Below are 23543 nucleotides of genomic sequence, written 5' to 3'. Positions count from 1 at the left end.
GTAAGCAGGGGTTGTGGGCGCCGCAGTGTAGTGAGGAACGTGAGGCCCAGGGTCCGAGGGAGCCCCCCGGCGTTTGGAGAGAGCCCTTGCTGTTGCTTCTTTTCTGGAGTTAAGAAGAAGATGTGGGGTGTCAGGAGGGTGAATGGCTCTGAGGGTAACGGGTCTGGTGTCCGGTGTCATTGACGTGAGTACGAGAGGAGTGAGTCAGGGGCTCAGGTTCTCTGAAGAAGTAGAGAGAGATACTGTTTCCAGTTTTCAGCCTTAGGGTTTTACTTATCTTCCTCTGCCTACATCTCCTTTCAGTGTTTGGTGTGTTTCCTGTATAATTTTTTACTTTCTTCTTTGACTGGCAGGACCTTGGGCAGGTTACCCTCTCCGAGCTTAGTTTTCCATTATCTTTGAAACGTCAGTGCTGTCTTCCTCACGGCATTTTCACGAGGGTTTTGAGAGAATGTCTGTAAAAACATTGGCATAGTTAGTGACTTCTTTGGTTCTGTCTTCCTGCCCAGTGCACGCAACAGTTATTTAGCACTTGTCTGCACACTTTAAAACATTTTTATTTTATTAAGACTGTTTTTTAGAGTAGTTTTAGGTTCAGAGAGAAATGGAGGGGAAGGTACAGAGATTTCTCATGTCCCCCCTGGCCCCCTCCCCAGCATCCCCTCTACCAACAGCTTCCACCAGAGTGGTGCATTTCTTACAGTTGATGGACTTACATAGACATATCATAGTCACCTAAACCCACAGTTTACTTCAGGGTTCACTCTTACTGTTCATTTTACGGGGTTTGGACAACTGTGTGATGGCATGTAATCCTCCTTATGGTGCCCCACGAAGTATCTTCGCTGCCCTAAAAAACTCCTGTGCGCTCCACCTGCTGCCTCCAGCCTCCCTCCCTGCAAACTCTGGCAAATTCTATTGTCTTTAAAAGTTTGCCTTTTCCACAATGTCATATAGTTGGAATCATACACTGTGTAGCCTTTTCAGATTGGTTTCTGTTACTAATATGCATTTAAGGTTCTTCCACGTTTTTTCATGGCTTAATAGCTCATTTCTTTCATCACAGAATAATATTCCATTGTCTGGATGTACCACAATTTGTTTATCCATTCACCTGCTGAAGGATATCGTGGTTGCTTCCAAGTTTTGGCAATTATGAATAAAGTTGCTATACACAGTCCGTGTACAGGTTTTTGGGTGGACATATTTTCAACTCCTTTGGGTAAATGCCACGGAGCGAGGTTGCTGGGTTGAATGTAAGGGTCTTCTCCCACCCACTTTTCAAGGTGGATCTCCCAATTTTCCTGTCTCCGGGAGGAGATACCATAGGATATATCTCTTGATGATCCTGCCTCTTGGAGCTGTGACATTTCCTCCTGTCATTCCCTCTGGAAGGTGTGCCTTTCATTCAAGGTCTGATGCAGAGCGCCTTCTTCCAAGAAACTACCTTAGCTCTCTTTCACCGGAAATGCTCATTTGCACCCTCATTGTGATGGCATCACACGTACTCGTCACAGCCTCTCCCTGTCAGAGTTGTCACGTCTGGGTCTGTCCTGGCTATAATTCAGGGTTATGTGCGCCCTTGAATGGTGCATACAAAATGCCATTTTCTTGTACACTTTTTGGATGGAGAGTCCCAGCACTTTTGTGGGTGTGACTGTGGCCCAGAAAAGCTTAATGACTGATCCACGCACCAGAAAATGGAGTTCTTCGAGGTTGGGAGCTGTCATTTGGATTTTTGGTGCCCCTTGCACACTGTAGGCACATCACGGATGTTTGTTGAATTCCCAGGCTAAGACCCGCACCTTCCCTCAGCCCGTGCAGTGTGGGAAGATAGCAGCAGCCCAGTGAGCCGGCTTGTATTTTGTGGATTGAAATTCAACTAATTCCCATCTTCTCTTCTTTCATCTGAGTAGTTGGTGCCTTTACAGCTCTCAGTACCAGGACAGCGTGTTCTTTGCATTTCGAACAAGGCTCTCTGGGGCTATAAAAGTAATGACAGGTGAGACCATTTAGTTATGCATCATTTAGACTTGAAAGTTGGCCTCATAGGCGTGTAAATATTTTGAGCCTTGGCTTGTAAAGGTTTCACTTTCATTGATTTTGGAACTCCCCTTTAAAGATTGTTTTCCTAGCGGCGTTTGGTGAAGTTGAAGTGCATTTCCATTTTGCCTATGGGAACATTTTTTTTAGTCTACTGCTTCTTCATTCTTTATTTACCAGATTTTGCTGTATTTCTGCAGAACGTGTGGTACAGTACTGGGCGGATGAACTCATTGCAGGTTTGCTGTTTGATTTTAGGTGTTCAAAACCTTTGACCGCATGGCCCGTCAGGATGATGAAAAGAGGAGGAAGGAGCTGGAGGAGAAAATCAGGAGGAAGGAAGGGGAGGAGGCCACGGCCGAGCAGGAGCCGGTCCCAGCCCCGGTTCAGGAGGTGGAGGTTGACTCCACCACAGCCTCGGGCGGCCCTCAGGAGCCTCCCGGCCTGCAGGGCGCCGTGCAGGAGGTGGCCCACCGCTCCAGGGAGGCAGAGCCGCCGGGAACGGACGCTGGCGCTGCTGAAGCCCCGAGGAGGCCGCCAGCCCTTCCCAAGTAAGAAGTTCTACTTGGAGGCTTCTTTCTTTTCTTTTCTTTTTTTCATCACGGTTTATGACAAGATATTGAATATAGCTCCCTGTGCTATACAGTAGGGCCTTGTTGGTTATCGATTTTACACGTAGCAGTGTGTATCTGGAAATCCCAGACTCCTAACTTATCCCCACCTCCCTTTCCGCTTTGGTAACCGTAAGTTTGTTTTCTGTGTCTGTGGGTCTGTTTCTGTTTTGTATATAGGTTCATTTGTATCTTCTTTTTTTTTTTTTAAGATTCCATGTGTAAGTGTTATCATATGATACTTGTTTTTCTCTGGCTTACTTCACTTAGTATGATAGTCTCTAGGTCCATCCATGTTGCTGCAAATGGCATTATTTTGTTCTTTTTTATGGCCGAGTAGTATTCCATTGTTTGTGTGTGTGTGTGTGTGTGTGTGTGTGTGTGTGTGTGTGTGTGTGTCATATCTTCATCCATTCATCTGTTGATGGACACTTAGGTTGCTTCCATGTCTTGCCTATTGTAAATAGTGCTGCAATGAACACTGGGGTGCATATATATTTTCAGATTAGAGTTTTCTCTGGGTATATGCCCAGGAGTGGTATTGCTGGGTCATATGGTAACTCTGTTTTTAGTTGTTTAAGGAACCTCCATACTGTTCTCCAGAGTGGCTGCACCAATTTACATTCCCACCAACAGTGCAAGAGGGTTCCCTTTTCTCCACACCTTCTCCAGCATTTGTTATTTGTAGAGTTTTTTAATGATGGCCATCCTGACCTGTGTGAAGTGATACCTCACTGTAGTTTTCATTTGCATTTCTCTAACAATTAGCGATTTGAACATCTTTTCACATGCCTATTGGCCATCTGTATGTCTTCTTTGGAGAAATGTCTATTTAGATCTTCTGCCCATTTTTCATTTGGGTTATTTGTTTTTTTTATTATTGAGTTGTGTGAGTTATTTTTATATTTTGGAAATTAAGCCCTTGTTGGTTGCATTGTTCGCAAATATTTTCTCTCATTCCTTAGGTTGTCTTTTCGTTTTGTTTATGGTTTCCTTTGCTCTGAAAAAGCTTATAAGTGTGATTACGTCCTATTTGTTTATTTTGCTTTTGTTTCTTTTGCCTTGGGAGACTGACCTAAGGAAACATCACTAGTTTTATGTCAGAGGTGGCTTCTTTCTTGCTTGACATCTGGTGGTTGGGTTTGTCCCTAAGTGGGTCTTACTTGGTAACACACTGACTCTATTTCAGCATTTAGTTAGCTCTTCATGTTTGCAAACTGCCTTACGGTGTGTAGGATGGGAGGTCAACTGGTTTCAGTATTCTTCCTTTTTCTCTCTATAGGGTAAGGTAATAATCTGCCCACAGTCAAACAGCCAGTTAAGAGCTAGACCAGAGTTAGAGCACTGGGCTCATGCAGTTCTGCTTTCCCGTGAGTCCTGCCTGTCTGTGTGTCTTGACTCTGTTTTTTCCCTGCAGGAGCAACTGCTGGGACATGGGCCCACAGTCCTCTGGGTCTAACGTACACCCAAAGAGGTTGGAATGGGGGACTGCAGACCCAGAGTCCCCTCAGAGTCTGCCACTTGGTAAATGTATTACCTTGGGCAAGCTGCGTCACCTTTCTGTGTCTCAGTTTTCTCCTTTGCACAGCGGAGTTGATAATAACAGCACCTCCCTCAGAGGCTGTTGTGAATATTGAATGAGCCAAGGGTCATGCAGCTCATGAGTGGTAGGGCTTAGATCAAGTCCTGTGCTGTACTTGTCCTCACTTTTCAGGAGTTCTGCTTCCTGGTGCTTCCCTGCCCCTGTTTGGGTGAGAAGAGCTGACACCTCCTTGTGTATGAGCTGCGGCAGTGTCTGAAAGACAGCATGCTGCTCCTGGCCTGCTCTGTTTTTAGGCAAATCTGCTCTCTTCCCTCTTTCATAGGACTGTTCCCGGCCCTCTCTTGGGTTGCCTCTCCCCCCTGGCTCTTCTCTGACTAAACTTCCCTTCTGTTCTTCCCTCTCCTTGCACTCTCCCTCTAACCTGTTTTGGGGACTCTTTGAATGTAGTTCCTAGTTAATGAAGCAAAGTGAACAACTTGGAGTGGCATAAAATGCGGAGTAGGGGGAAAATAAATTTTGTGGAGATGGGTTGGTGCAAGACTGCAGAGTCTCAATAGGTTGGGGCAAGACTGCAGAGTCTCAATAGGTTGGGGCAAGACTGCAGAGTCGCAGAGTCCAAGTTCGACTGCATGGAGGGTCGGTGCCCCTAACCCCCTGTTGTTCAAGGGGGGTTAACTGTACATGCAGAGGAAAAGCCCAGAAGGAAATACATTATGAATAGTGGTGGGATTGTGAGTGTTTTTCATTGCCGTCGTTGCCCCTCACTGTATTTTCTAATTTTTCTACAATGAATTATACACTTTGCTTTACTAATTTTTTTGCATTCTTTTTATAATTTCTAAAAACTCTATTAAAAGAGGGGATTTGTTTTTAATTCCTGAGTAATAGATTAGAATAGCTGCCTCGTTGTCTTGTAGAGTCCCTATTTTTTATCCTTGGACCAATGAGTTGTATTCCAGGTTAGTACCAGCGTTGGTTTTGCTGGTCCTGCCGTGGTGTGAGCATAGGCTGAAGGCTTGGGTGTGTTCCAGGAGACCTTCGTGTGGTGCTGCAGCCACAACGCTTCCATGGGCTGAGCCTTCTCAGCCTCCAGGTGGTCACTGGTGTTCTGTGAACAGAACAAGAAATTGTGGTCCACATCTCTCTGGTTCCATCTGAAAGGCTGTGCTGTGGCAGATCTGAAATGGAACATGAAAGCCATCCTTGTCCTTGTTGTAGCTTTTGTGGCCCCCCAAGTCCCTCCGGTCAGTGCCCAGAATTGCTTACCCTATAAACTGTAGATCTGGGGGTTCTGTTAATTAAATAACTTAAGATAGTTATTCTTTAGGTGACCACACAGAAGCACTGCCTTTGTGGGGCACCCTGTCCAAAAACCAGTTACATACCTAGAATCTGGGTCTGACGCTGCTGACTTCTGATTACTCCTGCTTGCTACCCATTTGCTGGTGCTTCTGCCCAGTATTAGGTAGTGGTGATGGCAACTTCTCTCAGTCTACAGGCAAATCACACTTGGGAGTCAACCCCCTGTCCCCAGCCTAGGCCCTGCCAACCATGGGTTAAAGTTTTTGAAGTGTGCATTTTCATTTATACGTAAAATAAAGTATAGATTTTTACACATAAAGCCACATGCCAGCACCCTAGTGCTCAAAGTGCCCAGTTTTATTCCTTAGAGATGAGAGAATTTGGGTACACAAAAATTTCCTTGTCCATACAAGATAGCTTTGAGAGGTGCACATACTCTGCAAAGGAGCTTCACAGTTTATGAGTTGTCCGTAGTGAAGATATTGTAAAAAGGGCTGCTTAGAGCCCCAGTGTTTATATTGTACTTGACCCAGTGATACGTGCTCAAAGGACTTCTAGGGAGCTGGGAAACTTTCAGAAATGCTGATGACATTACTAGTGCTGTGGAAGGAGAGAGGGATGCAAAACCAACAGCATCAACGTCCTAATCACTAAGTCGGGCACCTCTCAGACCTGTTGGTGGGGTTTGCCTCTTGGATTCCATCTGTGTCTGGTCCCGCTTCGGTGGCCATAGGTCCTGCCGTTTCCCTCTCGATCTGCAGGTGTCGCTGTAGGCAAAACAGTGATAACTGCATTTGCTTGTGCTGGGAGGCTGACAAAAATGTACAAAAGGCTGTGCCACCTCTGGCTTTTGCCCTTATAAATCACAAACAGCATTCTTTAAAATGAAGAAAAGGAAAGAAAGTAACACTGAGAGTAAATTACAGTTGGCCCTTGAACAACACAACCTTGAACTGCACAGATCCACCTATACGTGGATTTTTTTCAGTAGTGAACGCTACAGTACCACAGAATCTGTGGTTGGTTGAATCGTGGATGTGGAACTGTGGATACAGAGGAGCCGCTCCTGCGTGTCAGTGTTGAATGGTGGTACATGCCCTGAGTCCCTCCCGAGCTACCCCTCTGTCCTGCACGGGGAAGCAGACAGCAGGGCCTCGTGAGAAGGGGGTGTCATGGAACTACTTGATGTGTTGCCCCATCTGGTGAAATCCTGGTAGAACAAGGGTGTGTTAGAAAGCTGCTCAGTGCTTTCTTTTATTTTGGGTGGCGTGGCCTTTGTGTCCAGCTGTTACAGGGACCCATCTTGGGAAAGAGACGGTGTCGTTTGGAAGAGAAGTTTCAGATTTCTCATAGTATCCTCAGCAGACGCTTCGTCTTCGTCGCGCCGGGTTCATTTGCCCCAAGCACAGCACTGTTCGCGTTCTTCAGTGCCCTTGTCCACGCAGCAAGGCCTTCCAGCGCCTCTGTCCCTCTGCTCCCCGCCACAGGTACCCGCGTCTCCTCTGAGCCTGGGTTTCATCTCACATCTGTTTATGGCTAGTTCTTACATCTTTCATTTTTGGGGCAGAGACTTACTCAGCCCCTCTCAGCCCCCAGCAGTGTGTCAGGTGAGCATCCGATGCGTGCTGAGTTCATTCCTTAGTGCCTCTCCTTTGGTTCTACTCACCCATGTCTCGTGACGTCTGTGGCTTAGATGTCCCTTAGGCGGGCTGTCACAAGAGCAGAAGGGTGCTGCTCTCTGCTGGGGCATCCTTTCTGTGTGCAGTCATGCTGCCTGAGAGCTGGCTTCCTGGATTTGTCTCTAAATGGGGTCCTTCCTTTGTTGGTCCCTGCTTTTTCAGGTGCCCATTGCAGGAGGCCCTTTGATAGAGTCACGTGGACATACCGGAATGCTACCCCAAATACCCACCCTGTCGGCTTATGGTGAAGATTGACTGAGGTCAGTGTGTAAGACCTGGTGAGCAAGATTCCTGGCGCATAGTGAGCCCTCAAGTAGGTACGAGCTGTTCTCAGTATTGCTTTTCTTAACTTAAACAAGAACAAACTGTTTTTCTTCCTCATTATGCTCAGTGTAGACTATTTGGAAAATAAAGATAAGTGTGTAAAGAAGAGAAAACATCCTACCACTCCCTATTAACTTTCTGGGATATTTCTACAGTTTCTTCTATGCATATAAACGTGTGCGTGGGTGTGTTTGAACACACACACACACATACACACACAACAAAGTATGCTTATAAAATTGTCTTACACTGTGGCTTCTGTTTCGCTGAACATTGTATGCTGAGCATTTCCTGCATCCCTTTTGCTGATTTTGAATTCATATTGTACACTGTTGAGTGTTGTGTGCCCAAGAGGTTCTTTTGCTCAGATGAGGTTGTTGGCTGTAATCATGCACTCAAGAGAACAGTAAACAGAAAGCCAGCAGTCCAGGGATGTCTTCCGGCTTTCCCCTACTGGGGCTCTGCTGGGCCTGCCTGCCTCAGGGTCTGTTTTCAGTCTCATCTGGTATAGAAGCTGTTCTTTCACCCAATTCACCCTGAAACTGCCCCTTCTCTAAGGAACCTCAGGTGTAAGTGGCCTCAGGGATTTGATTTAAATCACAGATGAGGAAGACCTGTATAGGTTGTTTGTTAGAAGTATGTTTTTTCCTCTAGAAGCCTTGTGTTTTTGTTTTCATTTTGCAATTCATTTCTAGCTTATAGGCTTTATTTTTAGAAGAGGTTGGCCTGTATATCTTACAGCGATGACTTATGTTGAGTTGGTTGGATACTGAAGCTGGATGGTAAAAATGACCTGGCGTCCTAGCCTGTGGGAGTGAGCATGTTTGTGGGCCAGAGGAGGAGGCCAGTGAGACTCCCCCAGGGTACTCTTCCCCCCTGGGAAATGTGTACTTCCAGATGCCAGAGCCCAATCTGCTTCCTTTTAACAGATGGAGAAATGGAGATGAACAGTGGTGAAGTGCTTTGCTTGAAATCATAGTTAGAAGGGAGGGCCAGAGTCATGGGGAATTGAAGCAGTTCCCAGTGTGCTTAGAGGCCCAGACATGGGTATGTTCGCTTTGCTATTGTTAAGAAAAAGGAACTATTACCAGAACTATCTAAGAGATACTTTTCAAAACTAACACAACAAGTTTCTAATTGAATATTTTTCTATGTCATTAAAGAAAAATAACTTTTTATGCTAGCTTTTTTTTTTCCTATTGAAAAAAAAGGTATATGCACCTTGTGGAAAATGTATTAGGTTGAATTTAAATACAAAGGTGAGTAGACAGAAGAATGCAGTGAATCCGCGTGTACTCACTGCCAACCCTGTGAAGTACACCCGGCCACTTCTCCCCTTCCTGTGTTATTCAGAAGCCAAATTCTACCTCATCATTTCATCTGTAAATGTTTTCAACCAGTGTTTAAACTTCCAGTTTTCTCATAACGTCATAATTTTTTTAAAAAAGTTTAAATCTATAATAAGGCTCCAACCACATATCACTTTGTAGCTGACTCTCTGTTTCTCTTGCTTTTATTCTCTCAAAATTTATTTGTTAAGAAAAAAATCAGGTTGTTGGTATGTTGAGTTTCCCACTCTCTGATTGTTACGTGGTGTAGTAAATTGGCAGTTGGATTTAGGGTCAATACTTTTGAAAGTTATAAGCCTGTGTAATGAAAGTGAATTCTCCCTGAAGGCAGCCATTGTCTGTACTTCTGTAAAAGTTTTCTGTTTTATAAACTTTTTGTTTTTCATATTCGTTTATGTATATCTTCTCTGTTGTATACAATATGCTGTGCGTGGACTTCTAGTTACATCCCCCCGAGCAGCTGGCAAGCAGCTAACAAGGAGACAGTCTCCCTGTTGCCAGGTGCCATTTTTCCCGGTGTGCATTGTCTCTGTCCTCACAGCTATGGGGCTTTAAGATGCTGATTCCTGGGCCTGCCCCTGGAGATCAGATTTAACTGGCCCAGGTGCGACCATGTGTCAGGATTTTCAGAAGCTTCCCGGGTGACTCTGCCTGTAACCAAGAGTCAGACTTGACTACAGTCTTTCTCTCGACTCCCTCAGAGTTCTACCCTGTGGATGTAGTGTCATAATTTAGTGAGTCTCCACAGGCAGTGTAATCAGGTTTCCACTCTACTGTGGTCACAAATGCTGCTGCAGTGACTGTGCTGTATGTGTTTCTTGGAACATGTGTATGAATATCTGTTGGATGAATTCCCAGAACAGGAATTACTGGGTCAAAGGGTATGAAGTGTGTAATTTTTTTTTTTTTTTTTTTTTTTTGGCTGTACGCGGGCCTCTCACTGTTGTGGCCTCTCCCGTTGCGGAGCACAGGCTCCGGACGCGCAAGCTCAGCGGCCACGGCTCACGGGCCCAGCCGCTCCGCGGCATGTGGGATCTTCCCGGACCGGGGCACAAACCCGCGTCCCCTGCATCGGCAGGCGGAGTCTCAACCACTGCGCCACCAGGGAAATCCTGAAGTGTGTAATTTTGATGGATGTTGCTAAAGTGGCCCCAGAGAGATTGTACCAGTTTGTTCTCTCACTGCCAGGCTGTCTGAGGGTGGGTACCCTACCCACCCCAGGTGCCAGCCGGCAGCCCTAACCCATTTCTTGGCTGCTCTTACCTTTGCTTCATTGGTTTTATTTGAAATGCCATTCACTGTGGCATATGTTGGGTTCTCATTGGCTCTGTGTATGTTTCTGTGTGTTTTTTTTCCTTTTCTGTTCCATTTATTCATAGATACTAAACGATTTGTTCTGTTTGTTTGCCAGTACCAAGCTGTTTTATTTACCGTAGCTTCATTATGATACATTTTAGTACTTGGTAGGACTAGTGTTTAATCCCTTGCCCCCAGACTTTTCTGGAAAATTTTTCCATGTGAAAATTCTGTTGAAATTTTCATTGGGAATACATTAAATTTATGTTTTGAATTAGAGAGAAATGACAGCTTTACATTATTGAGTCTTTCTGTCTAAGAACAGGGTATATTTTATTTATTCAAGTCTTGTTTTATGTTCTTCTGTAGAATTTTAATGTTTTTATTCAATAAGCCCTGTACACTGATACTGAATTCTCTATTTTCTAATAGCTTCTCTGTTGATTTTCTTGGATTTTCTAGGAATATAGACTCTTCAGTTTTCATTGTAGTATTTTAGTGACCACTATATTTAGTAATAAATACGTTTTTAATATTTTGAATTTTAAATGTAGCTTCATTTTTTTTCTCCCTCTCAAAATGTGTTGCCCCGAGAGCACCTGGAAGGATGGAGCTGACACTAGCTGCAGAGGGAAGGGGTCGGGGGCGGCTGGTTCTGAGGCTGACAGCTTAGGCTTTGGCCGCAGCGGGGTCTTCGGGGTCTGAGAAACTGTGAGCCATGTAGGTGGAGTCCGAGGGGAGCAGGACTGGAGGTGGGAGTTTGAAAAGCATTGGCCTATCAGTGGGTTCAAAGGCACAGACTGGGTGAGATCACCAAGGCAGTGAGTGTAGATGGAGAAGAGGTCCAAGGATTGAGAGCCAGGGGGTCATACATGAGGTGAGGGGACATCTGCCTAGGGGGCCAGGAGAGCGGGGTGTGTGACCAGGGGGAGCAGGCCCGAGCAAGGCAACCAGGGGAGTGTCCTGTCACGAGGGAGGGAGGCCAGTGGTGACACGCGCTGCACCGTCACATGTGCTGCTACTTCACCCTTCGCTTGCTCCCTGCAGCCGTCCAGCCCTGAAGTCCTCAGCTCGCTCGTCACCCCTTTCCTTTGGGATACACTCCTGACCTGTCCCCTGGTTTCTGTTTCTGAGGTGGGCTCGCCTTGTGGCGGGTGCTTCTCTGGCCTCTGGCTCAGACTGCACCCTTGTCTCTGGCCCCGGGTGGCGGCTCCCACGTGTGTCCCCGTGTAAACTGCCTTTTTTGTGTCTTTAGCCCTCGGTGCTAGTTCTCTCACTGGGGAAACCAGGAGGAGGGCAGTCGGCAGAAAGTGATGGAGGGACAGTGCAGCTTTTCTGTTACTGTGTGCACCTTGGTCTATTTATCTTGTCCACTGTGTGTCCAGTGCCTGGAACGTCCCTGACGGCATAGTTGGCACTTAGTAACCAGCTGAGTGAGTGATTCAAATTAAAAGTCATGTTAAAAAATGATAAACCTTTGAATTTTAACATATCTAATGAATTCCATTATCCAGTAACATTCAGTTTTTTTTTGAATTTTCATAGAGTTAGGGCTTTCACATCTTCTATGTACTGTTCATCCCTGTCTTCTTTTAGGGCAACTCAGTGTTCTGTAAACTCCCTAATTGAGTCCTGTGTGGTCATAGAGCGCTGAGGCCTCCATCGTTTCCCTGTTTCTGTACTGAGGGGCCAGGCACTCAGCTTCCCTGGTGGCGAAGAACCCTCTAGGGACAGAGCCCGGGACTGGGAGTCAGGAGCCCTGGTGTGAGTGGGCCTTGGGCCCTGTAGGCTGTACTGCAAGGGAGCGGGAGCAGGCCCGAGTTGTTTGTCTCTTTTTCTTAAGCCAGGGAGCCTGCCCTCCTGTGAGTAAGTGGAGTCCTGGGAAGGCCTCTGCGTACAACAGGTGAGGGCTCAGCAGTTGGCTGACGTAGGGCTGCGAGGCACGGGTGGCTTCATCTCCAGGCTCACTTCGAGAACCCCTGGAGTAGGACGTCTGGGATGACTCAGCTCTGAATCCTGCGTGTCTGGTTGTTTGGGAGCCTGGGTTCTGAGTACCTCTCGAGGGTCAGGTCCGTGGCTTCGACGATGCGATGGAATGGGGCCAGTCCTTAGCTGAGCAAGGGCCACCACGTGTTCTCGCATGTAGCTCTCAAGGTCTATTTATTTTGTGGTCTCTGAAGAAAACTTTCATTTTTAGATAATTAAGATTGCCCCAAAAAGTTGCAAAAATCATGCAAAGGACCCTGTACATCCTTCTCCCAGCATGCCAGACGTCTGTGCCTCTTGTAACCAGGGGCTGCTGTGAGCGCATCTGAAGACCTTGTTCCAGTTTCATCCATTGTTCCAGTAGTGTCCTTTCTCCCGGGCCAGCGTTGCATCCGTTGTCGTCACTGCATTATGGGCACGTCTCCTCAGTCTCCTCTATCTGGCACAGTTTCTTAGTCTTGTCTCTAATGACCTTGACCCTTTTAAGGAGTACTGACTTCTTTTTTTCCTTGGTAGATTGTCTCTCAATGTGGTTTTGTCTGATGTTTCCTTGTGACCGGCTAAGGCTGCCGCAGTGGCTGCTTTTCTTCTGTGCTAAAGAGTTACTATTTTCCCTTGTGATTAATAAGTGTCTTGTGCAGAAATACTTTGAGACTCTGAATATCTTGTTTTTTCTCATACTTTGCCCACTAATCTTAGCAACCATTGATTATTCTTGCCTGAAACAGTTATTGCTGTGGTGTCTGCCAAATTGCGATTTCCTGTATATCCTTCTTTCTACATTTATTAATTGGGATTATATTGCTAGGAATGGCTTTTCTTTCTCCTCCACTCACTCACTCATTCATGCACTTATTTGTGTGTGTCATTGTGTCTTTACAGATGTTGACTCCATGGTTATGGCCCCACTGTCTTGAGTTGTTGCTCAGGATGCCCTTCAAATGGGCTTGTCCTTTTGACACGTTCGCATCATTTTCTGAGCACTTCTCTGCGTGCTTGCACCACAAGATGTTCCATGTCATCCTGCTGTGAAGTCGGCTTTTTCTCCAAGTGGCCTTCGCTTTTTTCTTTTTTTTTTTAATTTAAATTTATTTATTTATTTTTGGCTGCGTTGGGTCTTTGTTGCTGCGCGCGGGCTTTCTCTAGTTGCAGTGAGCGGGGGCTAGTCTTTGTTGTGATGCGCGGGTTTCTCATTGTGGTGGCTTCTCTTGTTGTGGAGCATGGGCTCTATGTGTGCAGGCTTCAGTAGTTGTGGCACACAGACTCAGTAGTTGTGGCTTGTGGGCTCTAGAGCACAGGCTCAGTAGTTGTGGCGCACGGGCTTAGTTGCTCCAAGGCATGTGGGATCTTCCCGGACCAGGGCTCGAACCTGTGTCCCCTGCATTGGCAGGCGGATTCTTTTTGTGTGTGTGTGTGGTACTTGGGCCCCTCACCGCTGTGGCCCCTCCTGTTGCGGAGCACAGGCTCTGGACGCGCAGGCTCAGCGGCCATGGCCCACGGGCCCAGCCGCTCTGTGGCATGTGGGATCCTCCCTGATTGGGGCACAAACCCGCATCCCCTGCATCGGCGGGCGGACTCCCAACCACTGCGCCACCAGGGAAGCCCCTGGCAGGCGGATTCTTAACCACTGCTCCACCAGAGAAGTCCCCGGCCTTGGCTTTTGATTGGAGAATGGTCTGAAATCAAGGATCTGGGCACCAGGTGTCCTGTCACTTCTGGTATCCTGGCTTCTAGGACTGTTTTATGCCCATTTCCTGGTTACTTTACCCTCTGAAACCATCCTGCCCAACTTTTCACTTACAGTTTTCTTTCCTCCCTTTAAAAAAATTCATGGTATGGATTAAGAGTGTGAATCTCCGAGTCAAAAGCCCTGCATTCAAATGCCAGCTCAGACCTTGCTGAACCATCTGGCCTTCAGGCCTTAGTTTTTCCATATGTCAAATAGGGGTGATGATTCTCAGCTTAAAGGGTTGTTGTGAGGGTTAAATGAGAGAGTAAAATGAGAGTGGTCAGTACAAGCTGAGTGCTCAGTTGGGTGCTTTCATTCAGCAGGTATTTATGGAATGAATGCTTGTGTAGGTTTGTTTCAGGGCCTGGGGCATGTGGGGTTTGGGAGTGCCAGCCCGGTGGGGCCTCCGGCCAGCTGGTGCAGGGGCAGTGCCTCCGACGCCTCCTTGTTCCCGAGCTGCTCTACAGCTGGAGGGATACGGGGAGAGAGGAGTGGGTGCTTCGCTGTCCCCAGTTAAAGGAGCAGTCCTGGTTCTAGCCCATCTCTGGATGGCACTGTCTTGGCTCATCGCCCACCTCTGGGTGGCACTGTCCTGTGTGAGGTTGGAAGGAACTTCTCCTCCTCCTCTGGCGTAACCTTTCTGCCTTTCTTGGCCGGTTCTTCCGTGGAGTGGGGTGTGGCTCGCAGTACGTGCAGCCGGGGGGCTGGTGAGGGGGGCAGTCGGAAGGAAACCAGCCAGCGCCCCTTAGTTTTCTGCAGTGGTGGCCACGAGCCCCCAGATACTTAGACAGAATCTTCTCTGCTGGGGAACGGCAGGAGGGGTGGGAGACAGGTCTGGGCTGGCCCCCCCACGAAGCCCTGTGCCTTGGGCACCCGATCCGCCCCCGCCAGTGTCTCCGGGCAGGAAGACAGGCTCCCCGAGAGCTTTCTGTTCTGCTGCTGCTGGAGCGTTGCAGTAAGTGGGTAGGTAGGACTAGCTGTGACCTAAAAACACTTGAGCATTTTCTGGGCGTCCCTGGGGAAAGCTGAATAAAGTAGGAGGAATGTTATTTCAGATGCTCCTGTTCTCCCAAGAGAACAAACTTCCAGGCCTCTTCTTGCCTCTTGTTTCTGAAGGCGGTGCTGCTGACTCTGTGATCCTGGTGCCTACAGGCTGACCCTGTGACCTTGGTACCTACGGGGTGACCCCATGACCCCAGTGCCTGCATGCTGACCCCATGACCCTTGTGCTGCACAACGCAGTGCAGTGATTACCGGTTTCCTAACTTGCTTCGTGGGACCGCCCACCCCTGTCCACTCTGTTGGGTCCTGAATAAGAGAACAGAAAGAAGTCTCTTCTCCTTCCCAAGAAAAACAAGTCCCCAATTCTCCAAACAACAAAAACAGCAAAACTCATGGAGGTACCTCGCAGAGCTCAGAGTCAGGAAGGAGGGGGATGGTTGCCACACAGCGGGTGTGGGGTGTGGTCCCTGTCCTCCAGCAGGTTGGCAGTGCCCTCTTAGCGACACAGAGTAGATCTCACTGTTAACAGCAGTTTTCAGGTTTAGGCTGAAATCTGATGAGGAGGATGGTAGGGAGAGCCCTGCGAGCGAGGGTGGCCCTGGGCTCTGCAGTCTCGGTTGGCTGCCGGGTAGAGGCTGTGCCCCTGAGTCCCGTGGTCATTTCTTTACAGACTCTGCCTCCTTGTGCCAGTTTCTTCCCCACTTTGTGGCTTTGTGGCCGAGCGCCTTTGATTTTGCTGCTGCAGCCTTTACTTAGATCTGTCTCCCTTGTACCCCTCCAGCCCTAGAACTTCCTTTTTCCTTAAAACCATTTTTTCACTGGTGTTTTGAAAAATGCCACACGCAGATATTTAAAGAGATCGCAGTAGCAGAAAGGGGGGCCGTGGAACATCAATCCTCCTCTCACCATGACCCCACCTCCCTGTTCTGTCCGCAGAGAGGCCCCCCCGGCGTGAGCCTGTCACCACGGGGACACCACAGGGGAAGTCTGTGAGGATCCGAGGGTGCTTATGTGCTCCTCTCTCCTACTTTTTAGAAAAACAGGCTGTGTATTTTAGAGGAGTTTTAGGTTCCCAGCAAAACTGAGCAGAGCACAGAGTCCACACGCAGCCCCGCTCCCACACGCACAGCCTCCCTGTGTCACCATCCTGCCTTTGGGTTGATTTCCTAGCAGGATAGTGCGCTGTGTACACTGCTCGTCCCTGGCTTTTTTCACACGGTGAACCTTATAAATGTGTCCTCTTCGGTGCTCTGTGTTCTTTGGAGCGGCCACCTGGCGTGTTCCTCTGTGTAAACTGTGCTCAGTGACTGCCTGCTCCGTCGGCCTCGTTTCTCATGGAACTGGAGGAGAACAGTGACTCAACAGACTATGAGAGTCTAACAGTCCTAAAAATACCTTCCGAAGTAATGTGTATTCACTGAGGAAAATGAATGAGGGGGCACAGACTGTCCAGAAGCCCAGGAGTGGGTGTTGCCTTTTTTTTTCATAGAATAAAAAAGAATGAGAGCTGACACACAGCTTTGGGCATCTCCAGTCGTGAATGTTTCTGTGGCAGGTGTTCTTGGAGCATCAGTGACTCACGGGTCTGCGCTGTGGCACTGTCACCTGGTGGTCCTGGAAGAGAGAAACGTGTGGTTTAACCCAGCATTTACCAACTCAGTTAGACCACGGGGCCTTTTCCTTCCTTGCTGTCACCTTGAGGGACTTTTTTTTGGAGGAGCCTGAAAGGTTGTAGAAGTACTAAGTTCTCATTTATTTCATCCAGAAAATATATTTCTTTGAAGTTTTTCATTAATTTTAATTTATACAACAGTTACAGAGTACACTCAGAAGCATAGGTAAATCTCAGGCCCCCTTTGACCACCCCGATCGCAGTTTGCTCCCAGTGGCAACTACTTTTCTGGAGCTCACCTTTTGTGTTTGTTTTTTAATTTCAGTGATCACAGGTTTTAGTTTCTCAGATGGCTGGTTGATGTTTTGGAGTGCAGTGTCCCTCCCGTCACTTGGAAGGGTGATCGTGTCTGTTGTGGAGTCCTGGTGCCCGGTTCCCTCCATGGCTCTCAACAGCACTTCTTTCCCTGTAGAATTTGGTGGCCTCCGCCCCAGGAAGCTGGCTTTTCTCAGGGTTTGGTGATTCCTGATTTTGTGTTCATTTTTGTGCTTGAGACTCCTGTTACCCTGTCTGTGAATGCTGTCACTGTTCCACACCTGGTCTCTAGAAATTTTTAGGTGGTGGCCTAGGGTGTACTGCGCTGGTTGCTGTTCTGCAGGAATGGAGTTCCAGTTCCCAGGTGTCACCAGACATGTCCCCACACTCTCTGGGCTGGGTGCCACTTGGTTCAGATTTTGTATGTGTTGGGAAGGGGGCAGGAGGTGGACTCGTGGCCCTTCTGTTGTCCTGCCGTCAGCACGCTGGCCCTCCTTATTTGGGAGAGACCAGAGCTGGGTCCATCTCTGCATCTTTGACCCCTCCACACAGACCGGGGCTTGAAGCCTCCTGCTCGGACCGTGGCCTTTCTCCATTCCACTTAGTCTCATACACACTCATGCAGGTATGTAAAATACTTCCCTGAAGCCTGGTGGCCTCCTCCCTCCCTCCCTAAGGCTTCGAGTCACTCAGCCCCGTCTCACGACCCAAGCTCGTTGGGTGCTTTCTCTCCGATCCCTCTCCTCCTGCAAGCCTCATGCTCTGCACTTCAGACTTTTGTCCAGGGGGGCGTCTCTGTTCCCCCTCCATCCTCGGCTCATCCCCTGATGTCTCTGTGGACCTTCCTTCCCCCTCACAGGAGGATGCTCCCCGCTGCGCGCCGGCTCCTTTTCTGTTGGCCTCCCTCTCCGGCCTGTGCACGCTCGCTCCAGTGCTGTCCAGGCTGGGCCTCCCTGAAGTCTCTCGGGTGCGTTTTCCCAGCATGTATCACTTTCTGCATCTCAGACTTCATTCGTGTGCATAAGTACGACATAGGCTTGAGGGGTGCGCCCTGCAGCTAATTATGCGAAGCAGGTTGTAAGTTAGAAACCCAAAAGGTTATCCTGCCTGAACTGCCCCCTCCACGTGCAGCCTGGCCTGCTCTCCTGGTTCTGGGGAGGGGAGTGCTCTGGGCACCGGCGGTGCCTCCGTCCGCCTGCTCAGCAAGGGACCATCTCAGCACAGGGCTCACCCCCGTCTCTGCTGAGGGGTCGGTGCCACCCCTGCACGCTGCTGAGGGCCTCCCGACCCCGTCATCTTCCCACTGTCCCTAGTCACCAGCTCACCTGGGCCTAGACCTGGAAGGCCCCTGGAATACTTGGTAGATTTAGCCACATACTGCTTAGTAGTGGTTCTTGCAGGCCTGATGGTGGTCTGTTCAACCACCAGCCGGCGAAGTAATACTAGTTAGCTGTAAGTCATGAGGTTGAGCTGGAGCCCACCAGACACCCTGGGCCTGTCTTACAGTTGAGGCTGCTGCCCCCTCGAAGCTTTCACTTCCATCCCCGGGCAGCTTCTGGCCGACTCTCATTCAGAACCGCCTGGGGAAGGGGGTTCGGAGAGACGGGCCCCCTTAGCCAGGGTGGTACAGCACACACATCTGTTATGGGTGCAGTTTTCAAGTGCAGTCTGATGTATTTTTACAAATGAGCATTGCCGTGAATCACCACCCAGAACAAGATATTCCCAAACGAGAAGTAACTGGAAGTTTCCCCACGCGCTCCTTCTGTGTGCCACCCACTCCCTTACAGTCGCTGCATATGTGTGTGTCCGTGGTTTTGTTAGATAAGCCAATGACATTGAGGCTGTGCCATCTGCATTCCTACTGCGAGCCTGTCCCCACAGCTGGGCAGTGGACTGTGTGTGCCGAGCTTTTAAATTTTTACTCTTTGAAAGATGAGATACACTCATGTTTTAATGTTTATTTCTTTTATCGTGTGTGAAGTTGTACGTAGTGTCATGCATTTAAGGGCTGATTGTATATCTTTTTTCTGAGAATACTCTATGTCTTTTGCTCACTTTTCTGTTAGGGTTTTGTTACTTTTTTCAACTTTTAAGAGCTCGCTCTCTATATTGGGGAAATGAGACCTCTATCTGTAATATATTATAAATATTTTCCTCTTGGCTTATGATAGGTTTTGCTGCAAGCAAAAGTGTTTTTCTGTCTTGTTTTTTTTTTTTTTTGCGGTACGCGGGCCTCTCACTGCTGTGGCCTCTCCCGTTGCGGAGCACAGGCTCCGGACGCGCAGGCTCAGCAGCTATAGCTTATGGGCCCAGCCGCTCTGCGGCATGTGGGATCCTCCCGGACCGGGGCATGAACCCGCGTCCCCTGCATCAGCAGGTGGACTCTCAACCACTGCGCCACCAGGGAAGCCCAAAAAGTGTTTTTTAATATTTAAAATGTTTGTGTCATAAACTTTATCAGATTTTTTTTTTGATTTTGAGTTAGAAAGCTTTCTGTGTTGAGTTGAGTTGAGTTGAGTTCAGGAAGGATTTCACCCATTTTCCTGTGGTACTTGTGTGCTTTTTTTCTATAGTTCTGTGAAAATAACCCTTGTGTGGTGTCATTTTTTATATCTATGCCTCTGATCCATTTGCCCTCTTTGTACATGTGAGGTGTGGATTCAGTGTTACCATTTCCGAAATGGTTGTTCAGGTGTCCTTATGACATCTGTTATAAACTGCAGGGACTGCGTTTTGCAAGAGGACTTGACAGGTCTGAGCCCAGGGGATGTGAGCCTTTGGCTCAGCCTTGGCCCTCCCTGAGGCACTGGGGACACTGCCCGGGTCCGCACATCGTCCGGAAGGCGTGTCCCACGGGCCACTAGACACCTGTTGAGCGGTGCTCCTGCCGGGGAAAAGCTCCCTCACTTCCCTCTTTTAGGGTGTCTCTGAGGCACCGCTTCAGCACCTACTCCCTGAACGTGTCTGAGCGGACTTGACTGCTGAGCCTGAGTCAGGGACAAGGCGGTGGCAGAGCTGTGTGCCTGTGGACAAGTCACAGTTCTGTCCTGGATAAATGAGGGGATTGTGCCGGATGATCTCTGCGGTCCTTCCAGCTCTCTGTCCTGTAATGCTGGGGGCACAGTATTTGCACAGAGCACTTGTCCTGCATGGAACCACAGCATCCCCTGAGCGTGGCCCGAGCCCTGTGTGTGCTGCTCGTCGGGGGCACAGGGCCGGCGGGTGGCTTTGTCTGTGGGGAAAAGCTGTGTGGCTCGGAGCCTCACAGCCAGCTCCTTATGTTGTGTTTGCTTTTCAGACCCGTAAGTTTATATCAAGAGGTGATTCTCTGAAGAGTTGCTAAGCGTTCATTTATCTAAAAAGGAAAACTAGGTTTCCTCCTAAACTTCTTAACCCTGCCAGACCATGCTCCATGTTTTTAAGAAATATTTTGTGCCACCGCATTTGACTATTCTAGGTGAAGTCTACCAGTGTCGCTTCAGTAGTGCTGTGCTGGTCATGAGTTTTCAGAAAGGTGACCAACTTTCAGTAGAGCCCAGAATCAGACAGATTCACACATGGTTGTGTGCCTGGAAAATTCACAGTGTGATGAGACCAGGCAAAAGATTGTTAGGGTTTGTATCTAAAATTGAGCTCTTTTCCAGGCTCAGATTAATTATAAACATGCTGCCACCTGCCTGCTGTCTAGAGGGACGTGTAGAGGGGTGTGGGTCAGAGGACAGTGCATAGGGCCCAGCGTCACCTGCTCCCTCCAGGCCGCCAGCACTCCACGGTGTCCCTCCCTTTGAGAGCTGCCCATCAAGCAGGACTTTCCTGCTTTCATGTGCATTCAAACAAGCGGAGTAATCTGCTTTAGGGTTTCTTTATTCCACTAGAAGTTAAGCTTATATATTGATCAGTTTTTCTTATCTAGGACTTTTCCTGGAGACATGACCATTAGAGGATTTTAGCAGGTGAATTGCATGTGTGTTAATTTATTATAGGTTACATTTGTTCAGTAACTGTGACTGGAACCCTGGAAATTGTTTTTTTTTTTTTTTTTTTTTTTTCTTTTTGCGGTATGTGGGCCTCTCACTGTTGTGGCCTCTCCCGTTGCGGAGCACAGGCTCCGGACGCGCAGGCCCAGCGGCCATGGCTCACGGGCCCAGCCGCTCCGCGGCACATGGGATCCTCCCAGACCGGGGCACGAACCCGCATCCCCTGCATCGGCAGGCGGACTCTCAACCACTGCGCCACCAGGGAGGCCCTGGAAATTGGTTTTTGTTGAAATTTTAGGGCCATTTGTGAAATGTTGTTTGTAAGCAAAATATATCCAGCTCTTTGACTGAGTAACTTGAAATATGCTCAAGGATCTGGAGGTAACACACATTTCTCTTTGTCTTTCCCTCTCTCCCAGGGAGTGTGTGTGTGGCTTTATTTTTACAATGCTACAGAAAGTCTCCTAGGGAGGCCACCTGTTCACGGACATCTGCCTGCACAGCTGACTGTTCTGAGCACTGATGTTGTTTGCTGTAGAAGTTGTCCTGTCATCACCTGTTCATCGCAAGTGTGGACAGCTTCCATGGGGTCACGGGTTTGGGGCCGGCTGCCGAGGAGGGTGGCAGTGCCCCCAGGAGCCGCCCTGTCCCACCTGTCTGGGCTTGGCTCCCAGGCTTCCCTTTTCCTCAGTTTCCTCTGTTCCGACCGCTGGGGCTAAAGGCATGGCCACACTCCATTCAGAGCGTGGCCCAGTATGCACTCACAGCTGTGGATGCCGGGTCCTGAGCCTCAGCCCTGGGGGTGGGTCGTCCTCTGCCTTCCCACACACCCCCAAGGGTGGGAATCAATCAGGCCAGTGACAGGAAACCCCGGTTATTTGCAACGCCTCTTCCTTTCACAGGCCGCTCTGATGTTAGAGGAGGTGTCTCTGTTCACGGGCCTACCCTTCTCCCCTCGCATCTGACATGCGTGTTGTGTCTCTTGCATGCTGTGCCAGGCCCTGCTGTAGGTGCTGGGGGCACAGGGGGTGCTTGCAGGCTCACGGTGTGGGGACGGGGACAGACAGCTGTAGTTCAGTGTGATGAGTGTAAGGAAGAGGTCAGACAGCTCCCTTAGACATCCGAAATGCTTCCTGGCGAGGATGTGCTGGGCAGGGCCCCGGGAGCCAGGGGCGGGGGCTTCCCTGTCCTCCAGCCGGTGTGGCGGCAGGCAGGCAGGCAGGCAGGCCGGCAGGCAGGCACTCAAGGGCCCTTCCCCAGGAGGGCGTAGCCTTGAAGGAGCTTGTGAGACGGGTAGGGTTGCGGCCAGGCTAGTCATTGGGTTTGCTGTGTGGGGCCACCTAGGATGTGTGGGCGTGGAAAAGAATCATGATGCAGTTCAAATAGACTTTAACAAAGACTGAAAGTTTTTCCAAGAAAACTAAAATCCCTTATTGTAAATTTTGTGAAAAGTATAACAGTCACAGGTTGGGTAGTGGAGTTACTTCATGTGGAGTGTCTTGTGGTGTTTGTGAATTCAGTGTAAATTTCAGTTGTTTCATCCTCCATCCAGTACTTAAACTTTTGATCTCCCATTTCTTTTTTCCCCCAAAGTTAAAGCATCAGGCCCCTTTCACCTTTATTTTCATGCCACAGTCATATTTTCTTCTATTTCTTGGAGGTAGTTGGTTCGTTGGTGTCCTTTGGGGAGAGTGTGTATGGGTAGATTTGAAGCCTCAGGTGTCATCAGTGGTGAAAGTTGTTTTCCTGTGGTTCGTCTAGCTTTGGTGGTGGTGAATGTTACACATACTGATGGTTTTTTAAAAAGGGCTTGAGGTAGAGTCTGGTATGCTGTCTGTAGAGAGTCTTGTGGTGACGGGATGGAGCACATTCCTATTTCTCTGTGTTTTGCCTCTTCTGGGACAGGCCTACTTGGTTGTCATGGATAACAAGCAAGTTTTAAATTTCAGTTAAACATGTGTGACAGTACCTTACACCTTAATTTGCATTAATTTAATTATTAGAAAGATTACATTTTCTGTGCAGTGATTTATTAAAATTGGTGTTTCCTTCTGTTAACTACTCCAGTACCTGGAATCTGGGTATTTCCCTTCTGTAGAGTTTCACAAATAAAACTTAACGTGTCTTCTTATTTGCTGCTTTTCTTTTTCCAGTTGATTCATTGAACTTTGTGCAGGGAGTTTGCCACATCTATATTGTCTTCAGTGATTTCCTTTATGTTGTTAAATTTTAGAAATTGCTCTCTCCTTTCAAGTTGTAGGTTGGATGTACCATTCCATTGTGTACAAGGGGCTTGAGATTGTTCTTTAATATTGTTTGATTTCTTTAAAATGAATTTTACTGTGACTTGATCAAGTTCTGTGTTATACCCCTTTGGGTCTTTAATTGGTGTTACGGTAAAACTGCATATTACCTTGCAGTATATGTTATCATTATACTCCCATTAAATACCCTGTTAAAAGCAGGTATATCATTGCATTGTTCATGGCTTCCTTTCCTTCTCTCATTAAATTCAGTTACAGAAAGTTGCCCTGGAGGATTATAGACAGATTTCATGTATCCTGAGTTCAATTAATATCCAAGTTTTTAATGTTTGTGTTGCATTTAGGAATGGCATTTTCTTTGCCTCTGTTTGTTACAGCTTGTGCCAGTTAGGAAAGCAGTTAATTAATTATAAAAGTAATAAAGGCAGGCTTTAGAAAATTTGGAAAATAGAGAAAATTATTCAAGTTCCATCAGTATTACTATACTGTTGAATTTCCTTCCAATTAA

The 23543-nt window shown here is 48.1% G+C and overlaps 1 protein-coding gene across 2 annotated transcripts in view; it reads left to right on the top strand.

Annotated features, from left to right (window-relative positions):
* The window catches only part of NUDCD3 (NudC domain containing 3), a 75920-nt gene that overhangs the window by 3300 nt on the left and 49077 nt on the right, over window positions 1–23543 (top strand). For both annotated transcript variants that reach the window (XM_060108314.1, XM_060108313.1), the window contains exon 2: window positions 2302–2594. In XM_060108314.1, the coding sequence (XP_059964297.1) occupies window positions 2302–2594 (293 nt within the window). The remainder of the gene's footprint in view (window positions 1–2301; window positions 2595–23543) is intronic.

The sequence above is a fragment of the Mesoplodon densirostris genome, chromosome 9, assembly GCF_025265405.1.
Source record: "Mesoplodon densirostris isolate mMesDen1 chromosome 9, mMesDen1 primary haplotype, whole genome shotgun sequence".
Lineage (NCBI taxonomy): Eukaryota > Metazoa > Chordata > Mammalia > Artiodactyla > Ziphiidae > Mesoplodon > Mesoplodon densirostris.
This window is presented reverse-complemented; position numbering and strand designations above follow the sequence as displayed.